Genomic DNA, 24,935 nt, shown 5'->3' with positions numbered 1-24,935 from the left:
GCTGGCCTCACACACTCGGGTTGGCCTGAATACAATTCATCCTGCGGTTATCTGGATTGGTTTTGCATGAGAAGCGCCAAGAAAATAGAACCGGAAGAATCTCAGTGGCGTTTTTTTTCGGCAGGCAAAGTTGCATTGGTCATGTCACGTGTGTGTGTGTGCATGCTTCATCGTGTGCGCGTTAATTTGCGTGTAAATGTACACGCGTGCTTGCCGTTCTTTGCGGGTGTTCATAGGTACGTGTAGCACGCGTTTTTTATTTTTGTGTACGTGAATGTATCTACGTGTGTAAGCGCATATGTTACCATGTCTATGTACGTGCGTTGACCTGTGGCCACTTTTGCGTGTGTATCTAGGCGAGCCTGTGGAAGTGGTGCCCTGTTTTCTACATTGTGCTACGAACCCAATGACCAGAGTTCAATTCTCAGCCACTGCTAACATCAGGTGGCAAATATCTGAACGGATAATGCCATAGGTCAACTAGCTCTTAAATTAATACCTGATGCGGTGTGAACACCTCAATGATGGGAAGACAAAGGCAGCCAGGCGTGGCACTGACCATGCGATATTGCTGGCTTTAGGTGCTCGATAAACGTACCTGTCCCAACATTCTATGCGGACTCAACAGGTGATCTTTGTGTGGTTTTTGTTTTACGAGCATGGGGAGCAGTAGCACAACGGTTGGTGCATTGGGCTACGGACCAAGTCATCGGATTCCAACAGCACTTGCGCCAACAGTCGATGTATGCTACATGGGCGATCTTTGTCTTTGTTCCATCGGCATTTAGCGCAGGAAGTTGGTGCGCGGGGCTACGAACCAGGCCATCTCGGTTCGATTCCAGGCTACGGGCTAACATTGGGTGCTCGTGAAAAGCAACTTGCCCCAACAGCATGCACAGACTACGTGGGAGAAGGGGATCTTTGTCCTCATGCCATGCGTGCGTGATAGGGCGAGGGGGGCCGGTGAGGTGGGGGCTGGTGGCCGGTGGGGTGGGGGCTGGTGGGGTGGTTTGCCGTACCCGCGTCTCCCAGGGGGCGCCGCTCGCCGCTCGCTCGCGCGCCTCTGCTCGCTGCCGCTCCTCCACGCGGTGCTTGGCCTGCGTGGCCGCCTCCAGGTCGCGCGCCCGCAGGCTCCGCGTCACCTCCCTCCACAGCCTGGCCACGAGCCGGCACGGGGGGGGGGGGGGGGACCCGTGGGGAGGTGGGTGTGCAAGGCGGAAGAGAGGAACAGCTGGTTGATGATGATAATGATCATGCTGACCATTTGTTATTTATGGGACGCCCTTCACACCGGGGCGACCGACCGCTGTACGCGCGATTTAAGTGAAGCGCATCTCACCGCAAATGTTTTGAAGGTCAACCCGAGTGGCAACTTGTCCCTGTGGCACAAGGTGACTCGGCACATGGCCTGCGAGTGGGCATGACTCTACCAGCAGGAGGCAACGGTTACTACTGCTGTGTGTAAGCTGGGTAATTTGAATTTGGGAAATTTGGCCCATTTGGCTTACAGTGGCCTGCTCTGGCAGGCGACGTCTGGGGATCTTCAAGCATTGTGCTAACGTCTTGTACTGGTAATACACTGCGCAGTATTAACCGGGGTGGCCTGTCGGATTTCAACCGCAATCGACTAAAGCAATCTGCGAATGCGCTACCGCCGCACTACGTGTCCCACCCCTTTGTTTGACGTGAAACGAGCTGTTTATTTTTTTCCCGCATCTCTAAATTTGATTATATTTGAATAGTTTTATAAACTTTGGTTATTTTTTGTATCCGTCATGTTTTTTTAAACACATGCGCTGTACAACCATAATGTTATCTCATAACAGTTTTTCGCTCGTTAAATGTCAGTCTCCTTCCATTCTGTGCAGTATTCAATGATGATTCACTTGATACCTTTTTGCTTGAAATCTTACAGGAAGAAAATGTTCCTTCCAGCAAATGTTAGCCTTTAGCTATTGACTTTGCAGAGGCTCGCAACTTGCTGCAGGCAGCTTGTTAACACACTTAATACATGATAAATAATAACGTAGGTCCCTCTCGCTGATGTTTGTTTATGAAGCCGTGTTGAGAAACGAGGCATTGCCAAAAAGTCTCTGCGTGCGTTGGTAGGCGGCACCACGAACGCCACGAGGACTCCATCGCACGTCAGCTGGGACCTGCCGTGGTGCCACGCGCACGCAGTGGCGCCCTCCCACTGCTCCACTCCCACGTGGCAGCCGTGCCAGCACGTGGCGGCTGCCCCCAGCACGTGGCGGCTGCCCCCAGCACGTGGCGGCTGCCCCCAGCACGTGGCGGCTGCCCCCAGCACGTGGCGGCTGCCCCCAGCACGTGGCGGCTGCCCCCAGCACGCGCACTCGCAGTGCAGCTCGGTGGAGACACGAGACGGTTGTGGGCGCTATCACCCGGGGTGGCAAATGCTCCCAGTGGCCACGGCGGGCAGTGTCCACCATGGGTAGAAAGCTTGGCGCCATATTTACCATCCGTTTTATAGACGACACACTCCTTTAGAAACAGCCACGGAATATTAAAATATTCACATTTGTTATGGGGGGTTTTTCCCACCCAAAATGGTTTTCTGTAATACTCTGGTTATCCTTCTTTAAAAAAAACACGTCTCATTAATTAAAGGCTACCAGAGGAGTGACCTTGCTTTCACACATTTGTGACCTAGAGATAAAATGGTTCTATCGTTATTATTAGCTTTCGCTACCCTGGGTGGTCAGTAGGGTTGCCACCTCCCTAATGTAGAAATAATTGGGACGTATCATTGGAAGAATCTCAATCCCGGCAAAGGGTTAGAACTACTACATGTAAAACGCATCACCTGCGTGGTTCGTTCTTATGCAGCTGTGATACAAACCAGGACTTTTAATGTCCTCAGAAACTGTTTCTCTGGATGGGCCATCTCGACAAGAGGACAATGCTGGGAAAACCAGGACCGTTGGCAACCGCAAGTCTGAGTGGCATCAAAGGGCATAAGTCACAGGGCCCCTCTATCCAACGGTGTGAGCCTCTACGGCAGCAAATTGTGAGACAAGCGCAGGCCTCTAATAGCGCCGGATATACGAGGACCTGGAGGCCACCACACAGCTGATGCAAGAGGAGGAAGGGCCGTGGCTTCCGATCTCCGATAGGCATCATACCAGCGCCGCAAAAAAACCTCAGATTGCTTTAAAAAGATTAACAATAATAATTAAATTACTCCTTTAATAGCGGCGTTAATTCTCAGCGGATGATGCAGTTCTGGCTACCGTCATCTGGCTGTGAAAATTCGGGGGGGGGGGGGGGGGGGGGGCGGCAAAGGAAGCTGGTGGCGAGGCTGAAAGTGTGGGAGTGGGCGACTGGGAGGGGCTCACGGGGCACGTGCACAGGCAGACCTATACGAGGTGTGACCTACGGGGTGTGACCTCCACAGAGATCCATCCGTGACCGCCGTGCCAGATGTTACGTGGTGGCAAATGGAGCCTCCAAACCTCCAAATGCCAACAGGGATACCAGAGAATCGCGTTAATTGTTATTTCATTTTTTGGTTTCTAAAAAATTTTCCATTGAAGTCAATTAAAAATGAATTATTTAACAACGTCCTCAGATTGTATTGATTCACACCCCCCCCCCCCCCCAACGATTACATGCATTTTACACGATCCAGGGCTGAGATTCATTTAAATTATTAATTATTGTTTCCGTTTTAACCTTCCAGTTCGTGTTATTTCAAATTGCAAGTTGCGTTTTGCTCCAGCCGCGATGCTCGAGTATTCTCGCTTGTAGAACACTACCCTGAGAACCAAGGCAAGGATCGCTCTGAACCCATGCACGTGTGCTGCCGCCGTCTATTCTGCCGAATCCCAGTGGCAGAACCATCGAGTACGTCGGCGGTGCAACTGCACTGGGAGGGGGGGGGATATTGGACAGTGATGACCCCATTTCACTCGTTGCACCGGGGCCTCTGCCACGCGCGCTTTACCGCTGGTGTACCGAGTTCAGTGCAACCGTCTTGTTCACAGCCCGTATCGCTGCAATGCCACCTGCTCGTGCACGCCGAGACTTCTGGCAATGCTGCGTCTCGACCCAGGCTCATTTTAAACGAGAGAGAAAATAAAATGGGTATAGTTACGGTGAAATGTGAGAGGTATCCAAATTTTAATTTTTTGTGAGCCTCTGCAAAATCGGTGACTAAACACCGACATTTCCCGGGAGGCTAATCAAGGCCAATAATAATTATTCAGCCGAAACCGCTAAAAAGCCTCAACGTCATTGCACGGGGGGGGGGGGGGGGGGCATGCTAGCCGCGACGCCACAGCCGCGGCGGCGTCCGCCCCTTGCACGGCGTTACCGTCGCGATTCGTTCCCCTGCTGCTCCTCCACCCGGCGCACTTTCTTCTTCGTCGTCGGGAGGCTCCGCGTGTCCATGAAGAGCGCGCCGCCGCCGTGGGGCTGGGCGGGCCCAGGGGACAATTAACGAGAGCACTTGTTTTAGATTTACATCGCCGCCGAGGCCTTAAACGACCCCGGCCACCGCTCCGCGTCGCGGGGCGCGCTGCCCGGCAAGGATGCCGCTTGTTCGCCCAGTTTGTGACGGACGTTCTCAAACCATACCCCACATTTGCATGATTGTAAATGCTGTATTTGGGAGGCGCAGAGGCGCAGTGGTTAGCGTACACTGCACTACGAACCCGATCACCCGAGTTTAATTTTCTGGCCGTGGCTAACACCAGTACCGTGTGATACATGAACCTGCTGGATCGTCCCAATTCACCAACTCTCACTGACCAGCGTGGTGAAGTATGATCAAACAACCCCTGTAATCGGAAGGCATGGAGGGCCGCCTTCCAGCAGTCGATGAATCAAGGGCTGTATTTTTCTTTAGTCTCCTCAAAACGATGGTAATGCTCGAAATCGGTGCATGTAAATATGAGGCACCGCATGCCTCCGATGTATCTGTGGTCAACATCAACTCGTGAGACGCACTTTCTCCTCCTCCAAATAATTAAACATCATGGATGGGCCTCGAATTCCATCTCGGGAGACACGAGTTGGGGAAAGGCTGCGGCTGACGGAGTTGCGTCCATCACAATGTAACATCCACATGACCGACGCTATATATAACTTGACATCATTATCACCTTCGAACAGGACTGCACCTAGCATCAGCATCTGGACAGCGCCTGGGGGAAGAGACTTGTTACGGCGTGGCGGGGAGTCGCTGCCTGTGTGTCGCGTCAACGCAAACCACAGTGGCGTCAGGATTCGTGTATCAAGCGGGAAGGAACGTCATTTTAAAATAATTTGTTTTCAAATTAAGTCGGTCTCTCTTCTAGAGTGAGCAAATGCTGTGCGCGTTACACGGAGTTATTTTTAAGTAACCGTGCATAATTTAAACCGTTGTGGTGAAAATATAATTATTGGTGCTTGCACAAATCAATAACATTGCATAAATAGTTTCACAGGCACCGTGTCAAATATGAATAACTGTTGCCATAATTTAGAGCCTTGGTCAATCCACTGCCGGATGACAGCCTCTCCACGCTGTGCAGGTTGTATGGGTTTGTTTGACCATACTTCACCATGCTGGTCGGTGCAGGCTTAGTGATGGAGGAGCCAATTAACGCTTCAGAAGTCACTCGCCACTGATGTTAGCCACAGGCAGGAGTCGAACTCATTTGCAGGTTCACAGTGCGGTGCGCTAACCACTGCGCCACTGACCCGCCACACCAATATGAAATGCAGCAATAACGAAAATGACTCCAGCGATAACAGTAAGAAAACATCCACCTTGCTGCGATGCTTTTGTACGGCATCGATGTTAAAGCAGCTGCCATTTATTTATTATTCCAAAGTATTTCTATCGTGAACGTGGGACGTCGGAAGGGGAAAACGCTCATTTTAAACTGGATGTAAAATTGCCAGCTCATGGCATTGGAGCCCCTCAAAATGTCTCATGGATCGATGCGGTTTTCTTACACACGTATTCATCACGCTCCTCCCAATGTATTGGCACGCCGCCATCTGGCCACAAGCAGGAGCCTCCTCGGTCAGCATGAAGGCTTCTCTAAGTGCAAACACTTGTCACAACCGAGCCAATTGTCGTGAAAACGAGTCTTGAGACTTGGCGAGACTCTCTTCGATAAGCAATGGATGTACTTACACGCGGTAGTTTCATGCAATATTGGGCGTGACATAGCTCTCCCTGCTGACGGTTGCAAATAAACATCACATTATACGTGTAGGCCACGTGTAATAATAAAAGCTTAGATGTAAAATACTTTTGTATGCTTATCGATAAAAACAAAGGCCGAGTGCCAAGGCATGCATTAATGATGTATTATGGTGTCCGATGGCGACAGTTACATGCTCGTTCACGTGACAGTGGGATGTACACAGGTGAACCGCGTGAACGTACCACGTTTGTCTCTTTCGTGAACAGCACCCCGTTCCACTCCCCTTCTATCGAGCAGAAGGGCTTCTTCTCCTTGGGTTCACTGCACACAACAACAACAGCAGTAGCAGCAGCGGCGGCGGCGTCTCAAACCAAGTACGTGACACGGCACAGGACTTAAATGTTTCTAAAACCAAACTGTTTTATTTTACCAGGTAAGTTCCACGGAGCTGTATACCTCTGTTTCAGAAGTGACCTGGCCACAAATGATAGCTCAACGAAGTGGCTTATTGCGGGGAAATTTATAGCGGCCGAATTCTCTAAACGCGTGATGTTGATTCTAAATGTGGAAGAGAAACTCCGGAGGACCTGGAGAAAAATCCACGCAACCACGAGGAGACCATGCAAACTCCAAATATACTGGCGTCAGCGTCCGGATTAAATCCACAACCGCCTGTATACCAGGTGAGGTAGTTAACATCTCACCACCACGATACCCTAACTTGGCGTCACGACCTGGGTAGAGTCTCAGAGGCTGTTTTGTAGCTTTCATCATGACCACCGCAGCCAAAGCAGGCCTTGGGTCACTCGTGTAAGCCCGCCCAGTCGGCATGGAACTATTCATTCATTGATTAATATTGATTCTTGAGCCGACACTCCTGCACCTCCACTCCCTGCACAATAATCACATGCATACTAACCCCAAATGGACTTGGAAATACAATCACACCGATATGCTCACAGGCGATTTTGATTTCAGGGGGTTTTTGCAATATGTAAAACGATTTTAAAAAAGTGACTGCCGGTCTGGATTACCATCTCACCCGTGTCTTTGCGAGGTCACGCCTAGAAAAGACCAAATTAATCATCGAAGCGCTTCTGCATTCTCATGCGCTCACGTTGGAGGGCCGCTTGTGCTGGGCGTGGGACACAGAGGGAGCCGCGAGCGTTGCGAGCGAGCTTGGTGTAAATTCTCATTCGATATTTTCCAGAACTGTGCCAGGCTGGCTTGGAGTGGGGATTATCAGGTAAGAGGCACTGCGACCGGAGTAACAATGTATTGTCTCTCCGTAATAATCCCTGTGATCCTAGGGACAGGAACAGCACATGAAGGCGAGATGGACGTGGCCTGCACAAACAGTAATTGCCGGAATGTGCTAGCTGATATTAAATCCGCGGTGTAAGAGCGACGTGCCCTGTGAAAGTCGTCCCAAGACGCGGCGTCAACATCGACGCGGCACTTGCACTGCTGCGTCTACACGCGGCGGTCCGTGCACACAGCACGAGGCCACGACACGGCTACAGGAGCATTCGTCTTCACTGAACTGTACACGGCATGGGGGGGGGGGGGTACCCCCTGCCCGTACAACAGCCCCATAGCAACGCTCCGTGTAACCCGAGCGCTGCGATTATGAACAAATCCAGATAACGGAGCAGAAACATAATTTGAACAGTGTTTTTTAAAGCTACCAATAAGTTCCACATTTTCCAACATGGCCTGGACAAAGAGTATTAAATGTGAAACATAATACTAAGTGTTCTGACCATTAACATCATTAAAATAACTAGAATGTAATGTACGAGGGTAGTAAAGCGTAGAAATGCATTTAACCCACATAGGACGAGGCATTATCGAGGACTAATTATGCAGAGGAGAACAGACAATAACTTACCCTAATTCATCATGTCATTAGGAAGCTGCATAGAGGGGCTTTTTTGATGAATGTGAACCGCGCCAAAGGTGGCTTCTATGCACTACGTCCAGAGGGATTGATGCCCGTGTGGGAGAATTTAAATTTGAACCAATTTTTGGTGAACATGTTTTGATGTCTTCATCATCAACGAGGGGGGGGGGGGCGTTTTGGGTATTTAATGAGACGAGCGTTGCCGTCACCGCTCCGTGTGGACCACGCGTCGCTGCCTGCACTAAGTGACGGTTCGCTTAGATTTCCAGTTTACGCTTAAGCGAACCCATTACAATGTAATCTGCTCTTCGTTCAAGATGTGTACATTCAGCCTTAATCATATATACAGTGCCATGCAATGTTAGATCCCATTTATTGCTTTACGTTGCTTTCAGAATTCTGTGTGCATCACGTCGTGAGATGAGAGGCCTGATCTCTGTAGCTATTTCGTGGAACATTCTCCCACTTTTTTGAAGAATAAAGGGGCCTTTTCACATAAAACCAGACTTGTTCCACAATTTTCTATTAATGTGCGGCCGATTCCACACAGAAACGGACCCAGTCCGCACTCTACTCACGCCGCAATTTTCTGAATGGCCCAAATACAGTGGGGGGGGGGGGGGGGGGGGGTTACAGTGACCTAAATTGGATTCCGGGCCGTGGCTACCATAATACTACATCTGAAGCTGTCCTGGACCCCTCCTCTCTCTCGCTCTCCCCATCACCGATCCGAATTCCAAGTGCGGTGCAGTATGGTGAAACAACCCCAATGGATAATAGCTGACACGGTGCATCACTAAGATAAACTATACATTGTTAAAGTACCTCTTTTTCCATTTAAAAAAAAGCTAGCGCGGTGCCTTTGCTCGCATAAACATTTGTAATCTGTGTAATTATTTTATTTCTAATGTCTTTAGGAGATTTTGCCACCCTGGGTGCCACTAAAAAGCAATTTTTGGGCCAAGGGCTTAAGGGCGACACGGCCACTTTTCCTGCCACGTGAACCCTTCCGCACGCAGACGCGAGGCCACGTGCCACTCACTAGATGTCGGCGGTCACGCGGTGACGCCGGCCCCCGTAGAAGGGCTTCGTGTGGAAGGTGACGCTGGCCTGGAAGCCCGAGCGCGCACAGCGCACGGAGCACTCGCCCCCCAGCTCCACCCACGGCACCGTCAGGATGGACCTGGGAACGCGCACCCACACACCCAACACGGTTGAGCCTCCCAGAAATCGGCCGCCACTTAAGTAACGCAACCAAGAATCCTGCTTTGGCCGGAACAGCCTCGCCTTGACAACGTCCTGTTCTCAGGAGAAGTCCCAAAGCATCGGCTAGAATTTGGGATTCTAGATTTGAAGCTTTCGTGACTGCAAGGATTTATACTCTTAGATTTTTTCGGTAAAGTCACGTAGGTAAAAAAAATAATGAATAAAAATAACTAAATTCAATCACGACGTTTTGGAAGCAACACAAGCCTCCGTCATCAGGTGTAACTGCTCCAGTAAAATCACTGTAGCTATTTTTTTTTTTACCTACGTGACTCCCAGAAATGTGGTCGCTTTACTAGCACGTGATAGAGATACCCGAGTGGTCCAGAGGTTGTGAATGGTCCACCGACATAGGGTTGTGTGCCTGCATGAACAAGGACATGTTTTGTGATGCTACGCATGAACACATGCGGTAAACAAGACAATCTCAGATTTGCTGATAGTAATTACAACAATCAATGCTCTAGGAAATTCCAGAAGGTCGCAAAGCTGGGCTCAAGAAAAATACAAGCAAAGTAAACCACAAGCCATGTACCACAGGTTTTATTACGATGACGACTGATGGGCTTTCACACGGACATTACAACTTGTGCCACGTGGGGCCTCAACATCCACGTCACGCCCCAGGGTGGCCACGTGGTACCCGTGAGCATCGACGTCACAACGTACCGACCGTATCCGCTGGGGAAGGTGAGGATGTAGTCCTCCTCCTGGCGGAGCAGAGACACGCAGCCTGCGACACGACAGCAGCTCTCAGCGCGTGGCCACGGCTCGTTCTTGGCCCACTCTTCTTGACCGTAGCCTCCGGATTATAAGACGCACTTTTTTTTTACCTTGTAACTTAAAGCACACGTTGGGGGATTGTGTGACGAGATTTGTATCGCTTCATCGACACTGGGCACAGGTTTGAGGTGTCTTCCTATCTGAAGCATCTTATCCAAAGAACGATGAATATTTAATTCCAGAAAATAAAATGAATATTACAAAAGCAGTATGGTAATTTTAAGCCGATTTTTTTTTTTTTGCAGTTCGACTCAGAGGGTGCGGAGATGATACACGCCATCGCTAAAAAATTTTCATCGAGCACAAATGGATGCCCATGAATGTTCTATGAAAACAAAACCGAACTTGAAGAATCCTAATTGCATTTGCCATACATACGCGACCTCAATCGATAGATGCGTGAGCTGACGTTTTGGGGCAATCGCCATTCAAATCAGGCAGCAGAAAAAAATATTTTAAACATTGAGGACTACCGATTGTCTTACAAATATACCTGGGTCATTACCAGTTATATTTAAAACCCCAATACAATAAACAGCCGCCACAATTAAATTACCTAAAAGTTGGTGTTGCGAGGGCAAAATAAATGCCACGTTCTCTGCAAGCACCTTTAGCAATCGTGGAAGCGGACGCGCATCGAGAGAGGTCAGCTGCGTGGCTACTGGGCTACATGGGGAGGTGCAGCACGTCACGGGAAGTGCCCTTGGGAACATGAAGATGACGTCTCAGCCAGTGCGCCCACATGCTTTTAAAGAAACTACAATTGAACACATGCATGACCTAGTTTGTATAAAGAGTTGACCTACTTTCACTTGTTTGCAACTTTCAATAAAGCATCGTTGCCTTGCCATGTACACGAACCACACATGTATGGTGCTGTTGCATGAGCGACCATGCACAGATCACAGCACGTTTAAATTATTTGAAAAAGAGGCTATATATTTTCGCACGGATTTAAGCAATCACATTGTACACCTTTACAAAAAAAAAAAATCACATTTCATTATTTAATATTCACTTAAACTAAAATGCAATGTTATGAACTGGTATTCCAAATGCCAAGGTAGTAGGTATGTAAACAATGTAATCTGCACATATATGCAGTTCTCACAAATATTGTGCAGCTAAAAAATTGACATGAATTTCAATTAATGCTGACATTTGACCACAGATTTTCAGCAGGAACTGCCCGTAAATCAATCAACACACAAATCGTGCTGCCGATCATCAAACGTGCCGTAGGATCTTTGAGATAAGCACGCGGCCTGCAACAATGCAACCATTCGTCGAGTAAAATAAATTATCACGCTCATGATACGCGCGTAACATTCTGGGCGGGAGAATCTTTTATTTATTTTTAGATCGTGTGTGTAACAATGGGATCATGTGACCCCAATAGAGCCACTAGAGGCTGCTGGGTGCTCCACATCTCGACGGAATCGTGACAGGTGATTGAATCGCCAAGGGAGGAGGGAAAAATCGCCATGTGCGCCGACATTTGAATCTCGTGGACGAGAAGGCATCAATGACGGACCTTCAAAAAGGAAGGCGGTTTGTGAGACTGCACCAACCCACCCCCCTTCTGGGGCTGCGCCTGAAATCAGGTCAACATCCATAGCCACATGCGGCCTCTTTACCTAGCTATGCCGAGACGCCACCACCAACGACCGTGTCTCCCTCTCGCTCTTCCAAATGAACAAGCAAGCTCCGAAACCCAAGCATGGCCAGGAGACTGAAGATGGCAAAGACTATAATTTTGACGGCGAGATGCCGGCCACGTGATGACGTATATCTGTTGTCATCCTGTCGGGGCTATCCCATGCTGCAAATATTTTGTTTCGGATGCTTTGGCTTCATTAACATTGCAGCGTCAGATCCTGTGCTCGGTGCCCGTCTCGGCCTGCGACGCTCCTGCGTGCATTATTGATTTTGCCGAGTGGGGTGGGGGGAGAAACCTTTCCATAGCCGTCTGTCCGCACCACCTGGCGTTCATTATTGATTTTGTGGAAAAAAAACAAAGGGCCCAGACGGCCCAACTTCTGAAAGTCAATCTCCCCTCCGCTGCAGCGTGCCGGTGAGCTGCACGTGGCCAACTGAGCAGGAGAGAAGCCTCCCTCTTATTCACTGCGGTTGTCACACTGCCCCGAGTAATATCTGAACCAGTCATTGGCACCCTCATTACCAATCGTTGTTGGCTACGCATGCCTGTAATCCCAGCACTGTGGAGGCGAGGGTTGATGGATCAAATGTTTCTAAAATCCCTTTCTGTGGGCGAAGGCGGCACAGCAAACGGCGGACTGATATAATCTGTCCCTTCTTTTTGGGATTGAGTGTTGCTCCCTCGCATGCGTGGGTTTTCTCTCCGGATGCTCCGGTTTCCTCCCACATGTCTACTCATTCATAGAATGGAAACATCTTAATATATAGATGGCACTAGAGCTTGGACACTTTTTGGTAGTACCGTCTCACCGCGCGGCCGCTGCCTTCCAGCTTGTCAACGGTTCCTCTACGATTGTCAGCTGCAATTTGTACGAACGACGCCGGGTTAAACAAAAACCAAAATGACACCCGCACTGGGACGCACGGTGAAGTATAGCCAAGCAACCCCCAAGACCAACGCGGCGCGGGGAGCACGACGTCCAACGGCGGATTGTGCCCCTCGTGGCGAGTGTCCTGCAGAGGGCCAGGGCAGGTGCCGGAGTTGTGATCGAGGCGGATGCTGGGTGGGAGAAGGCCAAGTGCTTGGGATGGGTGTGTGTACGTGTTTGTGTGTACGTTTGTGTGTACGTACGTGTGTGTACGTGTGTATGTGCGTGGTAGGGGAGTGGTAGTGTAGCGGTTAGCGTGCTGCACCATGAACACCGCGATTCTCGCTCACGGCCAACACCAGTGCCGATTATCTGAACCGGTCCAGGGCCTCACCTAGGTCGACTCAGCCACAAATGAGTACCTAGTGCGGTGTGTAAACATCGCCACTAGGGAGACAAAGGCGGCCGGGCGTGGTGTTGGCCACCCACCCCCTCGTGTGCCGTGCCGGCCTTCAAAAGGTGCTCGCTAACGGCACTTGCCCCAACAGTCTGTTAAAGGCTATACGGGGGATCTTTGTTTTTTTGCGTGGGGGGAGGGGGGCAAGCATCTGCGGTGATGGTGCGGGGGGGGGGGCTCCCACCTCGGCCAATGTTCTGCACTCCCACGGACACCCCCAGAAACTTGGACTTGGTCCAGATGTGAGCCATGAACTGAATCCTCCGGCTGTAGCACTCGGCGTAGAAGGCGGAGACTGCAAGGGGGCAGCGAGAGACACACAGCGGGTTCCTCTCCACGCGCACACTCCACGGCCAGGCCCGGGTGCAGCGAAATCTGGTCTCCCAATCTGGAGACCAGATTTTGATCGACCTGGCCATGTCTGACATCAGCGGCGAGTGACGTCTGAACCTGAACCGCCGACCCGAGCCGCAGCCGCGGCACGTCTCGTGTGGGATGCGAGTGGAAAGGCGGAGATGGGAAGCGAGGCGATGGTCAGGTGATCCCAAGCGAGGAGAAGGGAGAGGAAGTGTCGTCGTGAGAAGTGAATACGAGCAGGAGGGTCCCCGGTGGACGAGGCGCGGGGCGAGGTGGGAGCTGGAGCCGGGAGGCGCGGGGCGAGGTGGGAGCGAGGTGGGAGCTGGAGCCGGGAGGCGCGGGGCGAGGTGGGAGCGAGGTGGGAGCTGGAGCCGGGAGGCGAGGTGGGAGCGAGGTGGGAGCTGGAGCCGGGAGGCGAGGTGAGGAGCGAGGCGGGAGCTGGAGCCGGAAGGCGTGGGGCGAGGTGGGAGCGAGGTGGGAGCTGGAGCCGGGAGGCGAGGGGCACGTACTTGGCGGGTGGTGCGACACCTGCTCTGCGACGTACGCCACCTGGTCACGTGTGGCCCAGGGGACGGGGCCGTCCGGAACGACGACGGGCTGTGCACCAAACAAAGACAAAGGTTCCCCGTGAAGCGTTAGACTGGTGGGGCAAGTGCTGTTAGCGAGTAGCACCTGTGAAGGCTGGCACGGCATATGAGGGGTGGGTGGTCAGCATCACGCACGGGCGCCTTTGTCTCCCCAGTGGCGATGTTTACACACTACAGCACTCATTTGAGGCCGAGTAGACTTAGGGGAGGCCCAGTACCGGTTCAGATTTTCACCACTTGTTGTTGTTGGCCGTGAGCGGGAATCAAACCCGGGTAGCCAGGTTCGTAGCGCAGTGTGCTGACCGCTACACTACCACACACACACACAGAGATACACACACACACAGACACACACACACACAGAGACACACACACACAGGAGGCGACACGAGCGGAGGGTTCCATTCACTTCACAGCGCCCCCACAACTTCGCAGCCAAACGACGACTCTCCGGCTTCACGCTGCTGTCGCCAACACCTTGCACCGACTCGCAGAGTAAATATTTACTGCCGAGTTCTGCCACCTGGAATGATGATTTTTACGTGAATGGAGAAACACTTAAAATTAGCTGGAAGCGTCATCACGGATTAGCTTAAGTGGTTGGGACTTGAGCCCGCGTCGCAGACAGAGACGCTGAGTGACGAGCGAGAGCCCCCCTCTCTCTCTCTGCCGAGTAACCCAATAGCACTGGGCGAGAGAGATGGCTCCCCCCCCTTCCAGACGAATAAACGGTGCACGTGTGAACCCCTAATCCTAGCCCCAATCATGATGATAGATGATACGTCATAACTATACATATATAACGTCACGGGGTCGATAAGGTCTGCTGTGAGGCAGACGGCGTGTAATAATTAAGGTTCGTACCCCCGCGGTATTAACCAGGGCGGCCACAAGGGTCGAAGCGTGAACCCCGTGGCTGGTTGCAGGGTCAATGACGCAACGCTCCACTGCAGTCGTTTTCTGGATAAGCAAATTTAATGAAATCAAACATCTTGGCTTGGAATCCACACAAAGATCGAGGCCCCTAATTTCCGGTTGCCTCCTGCTGCGCCCTGGGTAATTCCAGTTGTTACACGAATTCGTATAATTATGTATTACAGTGTATATTGTTTAACAAAAATAAGCAGGAAATTGTAACAATTTGCATGCCTATGTTATCAGAAGATTAAGCCTATTGCAGTCCGTCTCTGCGAGACTCCATTTCTCTTTTATTTAACCTAATGTGGCAAGCTTGTCGAGCTTGCATCTGTTAGATCTCAGGTTCAAGCGCCAGGTCATTACTCAAGGCAACATCATGTTTACGTGAAACGACTGCCAGTTTTAACCAGGTCATTCAACAATGCACTGAGCGCAATGCATCGTGATGTTACCAGGAGTATACCGCGGGGAAGCGGCTCCTAATACCGATGACAATACAGAATCTTAAACAAGGGAAAGCGTCAACTCAGTATCTCGACTCTTTCAGAAGTGTCCTGCGTTGCGATATTCCCCAGTTCCATTAACGAGGAGTGCTTGGCTTGTGGCAGACCTTCACACGAGCGCGTGTCATCGTTCCAAGTATCACATGGAGATTTATAAATATATATAATTAATTTATTGTTATTTTTCAAAGGTTATATGGGGGCAGCGTGGGCTCTTTGTAAAGACCGTGCATTATTCTACCGATGAAAACGGTGAAATTATATTCAGAATACTCCATCGGGGAGGCCAGGCGTAGGAGAGACATTCACACACGCAAAGATACAAAATATCATAGTACTCGTCAAGAGGTATCGGCCAAACATGACAGTGCAGGATCCTCCTGGAGGGGAGTGTTGAGACTCATTGGAGACATTCTGAATGAATGACATTCACATTGATATTTGGCACGCTAGTTATTGCAGCAACAAAGCCACCCATTAATGATGTTTCAGCGCCTGCGAGAGGCACAGACACTCACACGGTTGGCTTTGATGAGCTCTGACAGATGCACGGCTATCTGGTGCAGATGCTCTCAGGGTAGCTCTCGCACATGTTGGCCATCTCAACCGCAATGCAAACGTCTGTTGCTTTGATCAGCGAGAAAGTTTATCGTGAGCAAAATAAAAAGAACTGCATCAGTGTCCCTACATGCAACCTCCTCACATCTCCCTATTATGCTTGGTCGGTGGCAGTACAGAAAGTAGTTTGAAGAGCAGCTGTGCAGAGTGGCACTTTAGGAAGGGGGGGGGGAGAAGCGTCAGGAAAGTGTGTCTTGATAGCAACCTGGCGTGACGACACATTTGTTGAATCAAAACAAATTTTCCCGAACCATCAAGCGACGTCATCTAAGCTGTCGACTCAAATGTTCCACAGAAAATCAGGAAGACAGCGCGACCGCCATGCGTGACGGGGTGGGTGCTCGAGCTCACGCTGCTGCTGCTGCCAGCGGGCGAGCGCGGCAGCTCCCAGCAGCAGCGGAACGTCTCGCCCAGCACCGGGTTGTACGGCTTCTTGGCGATGGAGCCGCAGCGGCCCGCGTGGAACGCCGACAGGAACCAGCGGACCACGGCCACCATGCGCCCCCGCGCCTCCGGCTCCTCCGCTATCCTGCAATGGCACAGTCGGGGGGGGGCGGAGGGTGTTGAGGAGTTTCACCAACGGGTTGACGAGCGCGGTTTTGACGAAAACTGGCAAGCAGCCAGCAAGTTGGCAACACACGGCTGAAGGTGCGAGCGGATAAGCGTAGTAACACTTCTTCATTTGAGCACGATTGTGGAAAAGATGGTCAGTGGCGTAGTAACGACATTATCAGCTCAGAGGGTTGAAAACAAATCTCGTGGTGGTTGTCAAGGTGCCCCCGACTCGTAGCTTTGGCCACCGGGGGGGGGGGGGGGTCATGGCACCCCCTGGCCCCACGCGCGTTACACCGCTGCAGGACATGGGGACAGAGACGATGGGGAGGTAATTGCAGAGTGGAGCGGTGCGAGGGATGGGGGAGAACGAGACGCGGGATGGGGCAGAACGAGACGCGGGATGGGGCAGAACGAGACGCGAGATGTGACCTGCAGCGGTGTGGTTGTCCGTGGTGTGGATGAGATCAAAGTCGGTCTGGCTCATTGTCAGTTTCAATGTTCATATTTCAGTTTTAGAAATAAGCATTTAACTATTGTACGACGTCAGGCGTCATCGTGCCTCCTCAAGAAAGTATTTTTGCATTCTCTTGCACAAACCTTGCAAACGATCCCAGCAGTCGCATCGGTCTCGGGGCTCGCGACCTCGTGCATTACAGCCACAGCCAGAAGCATCTACACCGAGCACTGCTGAAGCTCGTCTTGCACCCCCCCCCCCCCTCCCAGCACAGATCAGATTGAGAGTTCAATACCAGCTTCAGGAACAGCACGCGCTGTTCACCAAGACACCTTGAAACCATCCGGTCCCTTGGTGCATCCCCAAGTGTGCACAGGAGGAGAGACCGCAGCGACGCATTTTGCATCTTCTTGAAGGCGAATCGGCGGTGGTGCGAGGCGCAAGCCAGCCAGGCAATGGCACAGGGCTCCACAAGCAGCTCAATGGACCCCGGATTAAGGAAAACTATCGGGATGCGTCAAAAATGAGCTTGAAAAATAAGAATAGGTTTTACCCTTTCTGGTTATAAAACAGGAGGTGTTAAGATGGTCAAACACCAAATAGAAACCTTTTATAAAGGAATCAAGTCTGCATTAACCACACGTACACGTGACAAAAAATTTAAACAAACTTGCTCTGATAATATTGCCAGACAGGGTCGAACCTATTCTTATTTTTCATATTTTGATACTTGCAAAAAGGTCCCATAGAAATAGGAGCTTGAACTCAAATGCTAATTCTGTAAACATAAGCCAGTTAATTTATATTGTCTCTATCTTGTATGTATACCTCTCATTTGCCTACACATCTCTCTCGCCTGTTGCTCTCTTCACTCACCCAATTAGATATCTCACCATCTCTCGCAACAAAAATATGTCACTAAAAGCTTTTTCAATCTGCCTTTCGAGGGATGCACTGGTCCACTTAAAAACGTAATTCCGAGTAGCAGAGAAAGGCGTGAGAGGAAAGACCAATGGAGTGCACAAGAGGCACAACAGATGGGGACAGCAGAGATGACGGAGAATACTTCCATGCGGGACAAAGAGAGATGGGATTTAAAATAATAATGTAGAAGTGCTACGTAATTATGTTTAGCTTTGTAATCCTCTTTCATGCAGATCCACACTCGTGCGTTCATAGGTTTTGAAAATAACGCGAGTCGCCCCCACCCCCCAACTCAACACTGACCTCACGAAGAGGTCGGGGTGAGCGAAGAAGTCTGCGTACATCTCGAGCAGCGAGCGCCGCTCCAGGATGAATGTAGGCAGCGCCACCTGCAGCGCCACAGCAGTGCATTGTGGGCCTCGCTCGGAGCCACGGCTCGACTCCGCCTCGAGCGAGCCGGCTCGTATGTAGGGTGTGTAGGAATATGCGCCTTCAAAATACATTGCTGTTGGATCGACTCTTCTTTTTACCCCCACATTTGGGAGGTCCACTCTCTAGATTTTGATTCAGGCCTTCTGAAAGGTTCTTGTAATTTAGTTGGCGGGCAAAATCAGACAAGCGAAACGCCGAACTCACAACCACCCCATTACACAATCACAAGCACCACGATGAAAACCAACAACGAAACTTAGAGCGGAGCTGCGTCGCACAAAGCAAATTGCCTTTTGCGAAGATTCACGGGCATTGAAGGAACACGTCCCAGAGCAGTGCCTTTGTGGAACCACGGGGTGAACGTGAGGTTCATTGATTTAATGTGAAGAGCCTCCGGGCCAAGCTAAGCACTCGATTATGCCAAGTCGGAGTCTGGGGCTCTCAACGGGGCTCCAAGTTGCAGGGCTCCGGCGAGCGTGGGCGGCGCGCCACGTGGCCACCCGCCCGGCACGCCACTGCCTTGCCGCGATTGTCATCTTTGTGCATCTTACTTTGTTAATATGTTTATTTCCCTTATTTATGCAATATCAATATTTAAACGTTCTAGATATTCAGTTTAACACGTAGGCTTTCGTGACCAATATTATTCATAATAAACGTTTTTGGGTTGTATCGCGTTATTTATAAATGTGTCGTAACCCTCCACCACCCGACACGGCCAAACAGTAAAAAATATGTCACGTTTACAAAAGACAAATAGTTCACTACTTTAGCCCACTGGTGTGTTGAAGAGTGATTCAACATCGTTTACAATTTTTGAGTACGACGTTTCGCTGGTAATTACATCCAGCATCATCGGGAAATTTGCCAGAATGGTGAAGCCCTCCGCTTGCTCCCGGTCTTAAATAGAGCAGCAGCAGGGTGACGTCATCATTTAACCCAATCTGGTGCAGTGATTTGATATTGCGGGTAGGATGAATAAACATTGTGTCCTGAAAGCAAGAATTCATAATAATAATGATGATGACTCTCAGCCCTTTGTCAAGGCTCTGCTGGATGAAGGCTTCTCCATGCGGTCACTCATGGGGGCTAAGTGACCATACTTCACCATGCTGGTCAGTGCAGGTTTGGTTAAGGAAAGGAGACGGTCCAAGGGCCAGTTGGAATATCGCTCGTCGCCAATGTTAGCCGCGGTCCGCCGCTGGGTTCATAGCCACAACACGTTCAGTCGCGGGAATCTACGTCTGGGATCTGCCCTCGTTTGCTGCAGATGAACAACCAATAACCACCGAGCTGCTGCTGCAGCAGCAAGCAGATCTCATCTCCCTGGTGGACGGCTGCTCAGACTCATTATATACCTTCGGGTGCCAGGTTTCATTCCTGGCCACGGCAATTACACCTCGGTCCCTGTAATTGCAAGCACTATGACTGCTCTCCACACACACACACAAAGGCACTCCCGGAGACTCATCAGAGAGCCAAGCAGCAGCACATCCAGGAATAGTAAATTCAAATCATAACCAGGATGGATCGGCGGCTCTGCCACCATTAGCGCCACAAACAACATACCCACATACAGTAGACACATGCCCACAAGGCATGTACACATTTATTGAATTGTCACAATTCAGTCCAGAAATTGATTTCAACAAATTCCGTGCGATATTTTTTATCATGTCAGTACTTTGTTATGTTGTCTCATTTGTACAGTTGTGTTCACCCCATCCGGTTCAATATACCATAAACACATTATATGCGTATAAATTGTTTAAATCGTGAAAAGAAATCCGTATTCAGGGGATTTTGATGCACGTATCTTTCGCAAAAAATCGATCAACCTGAGATTCGTTTCGTGCCTAATGTCCGAGAACACACACTAAGTATTGTACGGTATAATAGCTTTACCAACTTCTCATGCGGCGTCAAGATTCGCACACGGTTCAATTCCAACTCCCCGCGTGGCTGTCGACAATTAGATCCCTCGACTACCTCCGTGCACCCACAAGGGCTCACCGCAGCTGTCCGGCAGACCACGCAGGTACTGTGGTCAATGTCTCATCCAAGATGTTTGGTCAACGTGGAAGAGTAGGCCAAATAACCTCTCGAGGAGCCCTCTAGCAGTGGTAGATCTGCACCTTTACCTGTGTATTGCTAAAGCAAGAAGCGATGTCCTTGTACCTTGGTGAGGTCCATGCCCAGCTTGACTTGGGAGAGCAGGTGCATGATCACGCTCTTGCGTTCCTCCATCGACTCCTCTGCATCCACCACCTCCTCGTCGTCGTCGTCGTCATCGTCGTCATCGTTGTTGTAAAGATCTGCGAACATGATCGCATGCGCGGGTCAATGCCTTTGACCAAAACGACGAGTCGAAGACGCTGCGAGTTCGACACCTCATCCACATTCATCGCGGGCACCTATCCCGCCGAGAGGGCCCCGTCACTGCGCACGGTGACAGCGAGCAACACGGGTCCAACAACGGTGGGTCATCGCGACATATGGGAACATACAGAATTTGGTTCAAAAAGTTAAAGGTGCAGCCCTGCAACAACTTGCTCATGCCCCTGCAGATGGAAAGGCCTCCATGAAGGCACGCTCTAGAGGAGCTCCTCTCGAGGATTTTTGGCAACTGTTCTTCGTTGGTCAGACGTCTCTGAACAGGCACGAGTACCCACACGTGACCTCGCCACACACGTGACCTCACCCCACACGTGACCTCACCCCGCACGTCCTGCCATCTGACTGACTGCCGTGTGACCCCATTGCTACAAAAGCTCGGGGATTTAAGGAAGGCGCCCCATCGTTTCAACTGCCGCGCCGGGAGATCGGACCGCTAACCGCCGGACAGCAAGTCCGTTGCAGCTTCCCCTGTGGACTTAATCACCACAATCAAAGTTACGTTTAGAAACTGCAGTCGTACTGATTATGTCAATTACATCAGCAACGCGAGGAATGAGCGTAGAGCATTTCATGGACAATTAGTTTCAAGTAGTGATCTCTAACATTCGTACACTGTACGGTCTTTTGTCAACGCACTGCTGGTTGACGGCCTCCATAAACCCTTGATGGTCACTGGTTGTTATTTTTTTAAACCATACTTCACCACGCTGGTCAGCGCGGGTCTGTAAAAGAGGGAAGGGCAACCCCAGTTGTGCTATAGCCTCCCACGGATGCGAGCCGTGGCCTGGAATCGAACTCGACTCATCGGGGTCACAGTGCAACATCACCAATCACTCGCCCCACCGATTCACAACGATTTGTATTTCTTTAATATTAATTACCTAGCCTTGCTCAAAGCTACATAATTAGTCCGGCGTGTAGAACAAGCGAGCGAATGTTGGGAGCTCCATTTGCTGTATTTCCTCTCTCCCCTGGGGCTCTGGTCTCTGGTTGCCATTAAAGGATTTCACGGCCTATAAACTTTAATTCGCAGCCTCAGTCCGTGCACGTGCTTTGCTAATGGCAGCTCCACTCGGTGCACTTGACACGGAGAGGATTCACTTCTGCAACAGAAATGTTGCATTGCGACGTTCACAGTAAAATGCTCTCTCCGTGGTTAGGCGTGCAGGTAGAATGTAGGTTTGATTAGGATGAAGGGAGCTTGGTGGCTAGTTAGCCATGTGGATTGAGCATCACTTTGTACAGCGGCTAGATAGCAGAATAAAGGCGGTAGAGAAAAAACGTGAAAAGAGACCGGACCGGATAACGGGGAGAGTAAAGAGCAGCTTGGGGTGTTTTGGAGAACTGAATTTGATCATGAAAAGAGGCCGAACAATTAGTTTAAAAGAGGAGAGTTCTCAATCATATTAGCTGACACTGTATGGGAATACGGATCAGAGACGCAGACATTGACAAAGAAAATGGAACGGAGGTGCAACACAGAAGCATGGAGAGATGCATGCTGGGAATTGCATCGAGAGGGTTGGACACGTCGCTCGGCGGGAGGGCAGCCGATGGGTGACATCGTGGACAGAATGGCGGCCGATGGGTGACATCGTGGATAGAATGGCTGCCGATGGGTGACATCGTGGACAGAATGGTGGCCGATGGGTGACATCGTGGACAGAATGGCGGCCGATGGGTGACATCGTGGACAGAATGGCGGCCGATGGGTGACATCGGGGACAGAATGGCGGCCGATGGGTGACATCGTGGATAGAATGGCGGCCGATGGGTGACATCGTGGATAGAATGGCTGCCGATGGGTGACATCGTGGACAGAATGGTGGCCGATGGGTGACATCGTGGACAGAATGGCGGCCGATGGGTGACATCGTGGACAGAATGGCGGCCGATGGGTGACATCGTGGACAGAATGGCGGCCGATGGGTGACATCGTGGACAGAATGGCGGCCGATAGGTGACATCGTGGACAGAATGGCGGCCGATGGGTGACATCGTGGACAGAATGGCGGCCGATGGGTGACATCGTGGACAGAATGGCGGCCGATGGGTGACATCGTGGACAGAATGGCGGCCGAGCTCACGGTGTCCACGCCCCGGAGAAGACGGCCACCGGAGAGGCGGCGCTCAGAGACGAGCGATGAGAGGAGCTCAAGTGTGGCAGCGAGAGCGATTGTGGTGTCGCGACACCACGGGAGCGTGCAAAGCAGAGAGGCCTTCATCCAACAGTTTATAGAGCATGGCTGACGATGTTGATACATTTCAAGTTATTATTGCTACCAAATAGTAATTCTGCCACAAACGCCGGAATGTTAAGAGCCCATTAATGAGAGTTCAGCTTCCTGGCGTCATCAATCAAATATTGACTCAATGAATGGTGGGGGACGAAGCTGGCAAATGGAGAACCCACAACCCACTATCGCACATCGCATGGGATTCCCAGGCAGGGCGTCTGGTGTTGCAAGCCACATGAAATGCAGGGGCTGATCACCAAATAAAGTAATGGCTGGGCAAGCAAGAGCGAGAAAGTCAACCGCAAGAACGAGGCGTCCACAACACCGCTGACAAGGGGGCAGCAGCAGCAGCAGCACAATCCTCTTCTCTGGGACGGTGGGAGGGAAGAGCCATGGCCACTCTGTTAGCAGCCCGGGGAAGTCAGCCCGCGTGCGAGCAAAGGGCCCGAGACGGCAACGCTCACAACGAGCAGAGTGGCGACAAGAAACGGGGTCCTCCACGTCTTCACGAGCGATTAACTCACGAATCAAGCGGATTGTCTCGGGGACGGCGCGGTGGTGCAGTGGTTAGCGTGCTGCGACATCGGTTCAATTCCCGATCACATCTAACATCGGTGGCGAGTGATACCGGAACCCGTCCTGGGCTTCTCCCACATCACCAACGCACACACGGACCAGCACGGTGACGCGAGGTCAAACAACCCGCACGACCGACACGGCGTGGGGGAGACCTTCACCTAGCAGCAGATTGAGAACAGCGCCGTCCTTTATTATTATTTAAAGCTGACAAAAATTAACCCGTAAAAACAAAGTTTTTCACTCTAAATCCTTTACATGCGTGGTGGCTAGAGTCCTCTCGTTCTCTGGCTTTTGATGGCTGCCACCTATGGGTCAGATGATTGTCTGCCAGCATTAAGCAATTGGTAATTAAATATTTTTTAAAAAATTCCCTAAACAGTGTAACATTTTGTAAAAAAAAATTCACGAAAATTAATTGTCACGCACAACGAGTCTGTGTGGAAAATGTCAGCTCGATTGGATCACGGGAAGTGGGTTAAAAAACGACCGAAAGATTTGCACGGTCGTAAGCAAGCAAGCAAGCACGCAAGCGAACTTAATATAAAGGATTAAAAAAAGGAAAGGAATTGGAAGCTGTACCCAGCTTAACAGACTCTGCATTGCTGACGGAGTTAATTGAGAGCGCGCCCGTTCTCCGGCGCTCATCATTGCCGATCTCCAATCCCGGCAGTGGCGCTCGTGCCATCTGTGCCCAAAGCTGCTGGTCGCTGTCGTCTGCAGCGGGTGGCTACCGCGTGGCGTTGGGAGCCACAGCCTGGTGCACGTCAGGGTGCTGGCCACCGGGGCCCCCAGACAGCTGGCGATCCAGGGCTCGCATCCTCATCACCAGCGCCGTGCGCGCGCCACTTGTGAGCGGACTGCGCAAATCTCGTTAATCTGGGCAGCGTCTGGGCGGTCATAGAAGACGTAAGTTTCCGCTCGCATTGCGACTTCACAGCGGTTGTGACGGCAGCACACTCGATCGTGCGATCTGCCACTCCTCGCGAGGGCTCGACCTCACGGCGGCTCTACTCGAGCCACCGCGCCGTGGGTCGCCGTGGGTCGCCGTGGGTCGCCGTGCGTCTCGGAGACTCCGAGTGTCCCGAGCCGCCCTCGGCACGCCGCTTCTTTCGTCACTCCTGCGAGTAATTATAGAAGCAAATGGAATCCCGTTTTTTTAAATTAATTATTCCTCGGGTCTCGTTGCTCCGGGGCCTCTACGCGTATTGATTTTGTTTGCGGACAAACAGCGAAGCATTTACTTAGCGGAGTTATAATCAACCACAGCAAGTGCACTTGC

At 51.0% G+C, this 24,935-nt stretch overlaps 1 protein-coding gene across 2 annotated transcripts in view; it reads right to left on the bottom strand.

Annotated features, from left to right (window-relative positions):
* Positions 1-24,935, bottom strand: part of LOC133351962 (oxysterol-binding protein-related protein 9-like) — a 42,579-nt gene that overhangs the window by 4,991 nt on the left and 12,653 nt on the right. Inside the window, exons 5-14 of one of the 2 annotated variants that reach the window (XM_061567606.1) lie at positions 20,622-20,758; positions 18,315-18,400; positions 16,430-16,607; positions 13,962-14,049; positions 13,280-13,390; positions 9,997-10,129; positions 9,104-9,244; positions 6,401-6,479; positions 4,334-4,434; positions 1,020-1,155 (exon numbers count right to left, since the gene is read on the bottom strand). In XM_061567606.1, the coding sequence (XP_061423590.1) occupies positions 1,020-1,155; positions 4,334-4,434; positions 6,401-6,479; positions 9,104-9,244; positions 9,997-10,129; positions 13,280-13,390; positions 13,962-14,049; positions 16,430-16,607; positions 18,315-18,400; positions 20,622-20,758 (1,190 nt within the window). The remainder of the gene's footprint in view (positions 1-1,019; positions 1,156-4,333; positions 4,435-6,400; positions 6,480-9,103; positions 9,245-9,996; positions 10,130-13,279; positions 13,391-13,961; positions 14,050-16,429; positions 16,608-18,314; positions 18,401-20,621; positions 20,759-24,935) is intronic. The other variant, XM_061567607.1, reaches the window with a different exon arrangement.

This window comes from Lethenteron reissneri, chromosome 39, assembly GCF_015708825.2.
Source record: "Lethenteron reissneri isolate LAM-NWPU_2019-01 chromosome 39, ASM1570882v1, whole genome shotgun sequence".
Classification (NCBI taxonomy): Eukaryota; Metazoa; Chordata; class Hyperoartia; order Petromyzontiformes; family Petromyzontidae; genus Lethenteron; species Lethenteron reissneri.
Note: the sequence above shows the minus strand (reverse complement) of the source record. Positions and strands in the feature narration are given on the sequence as shown.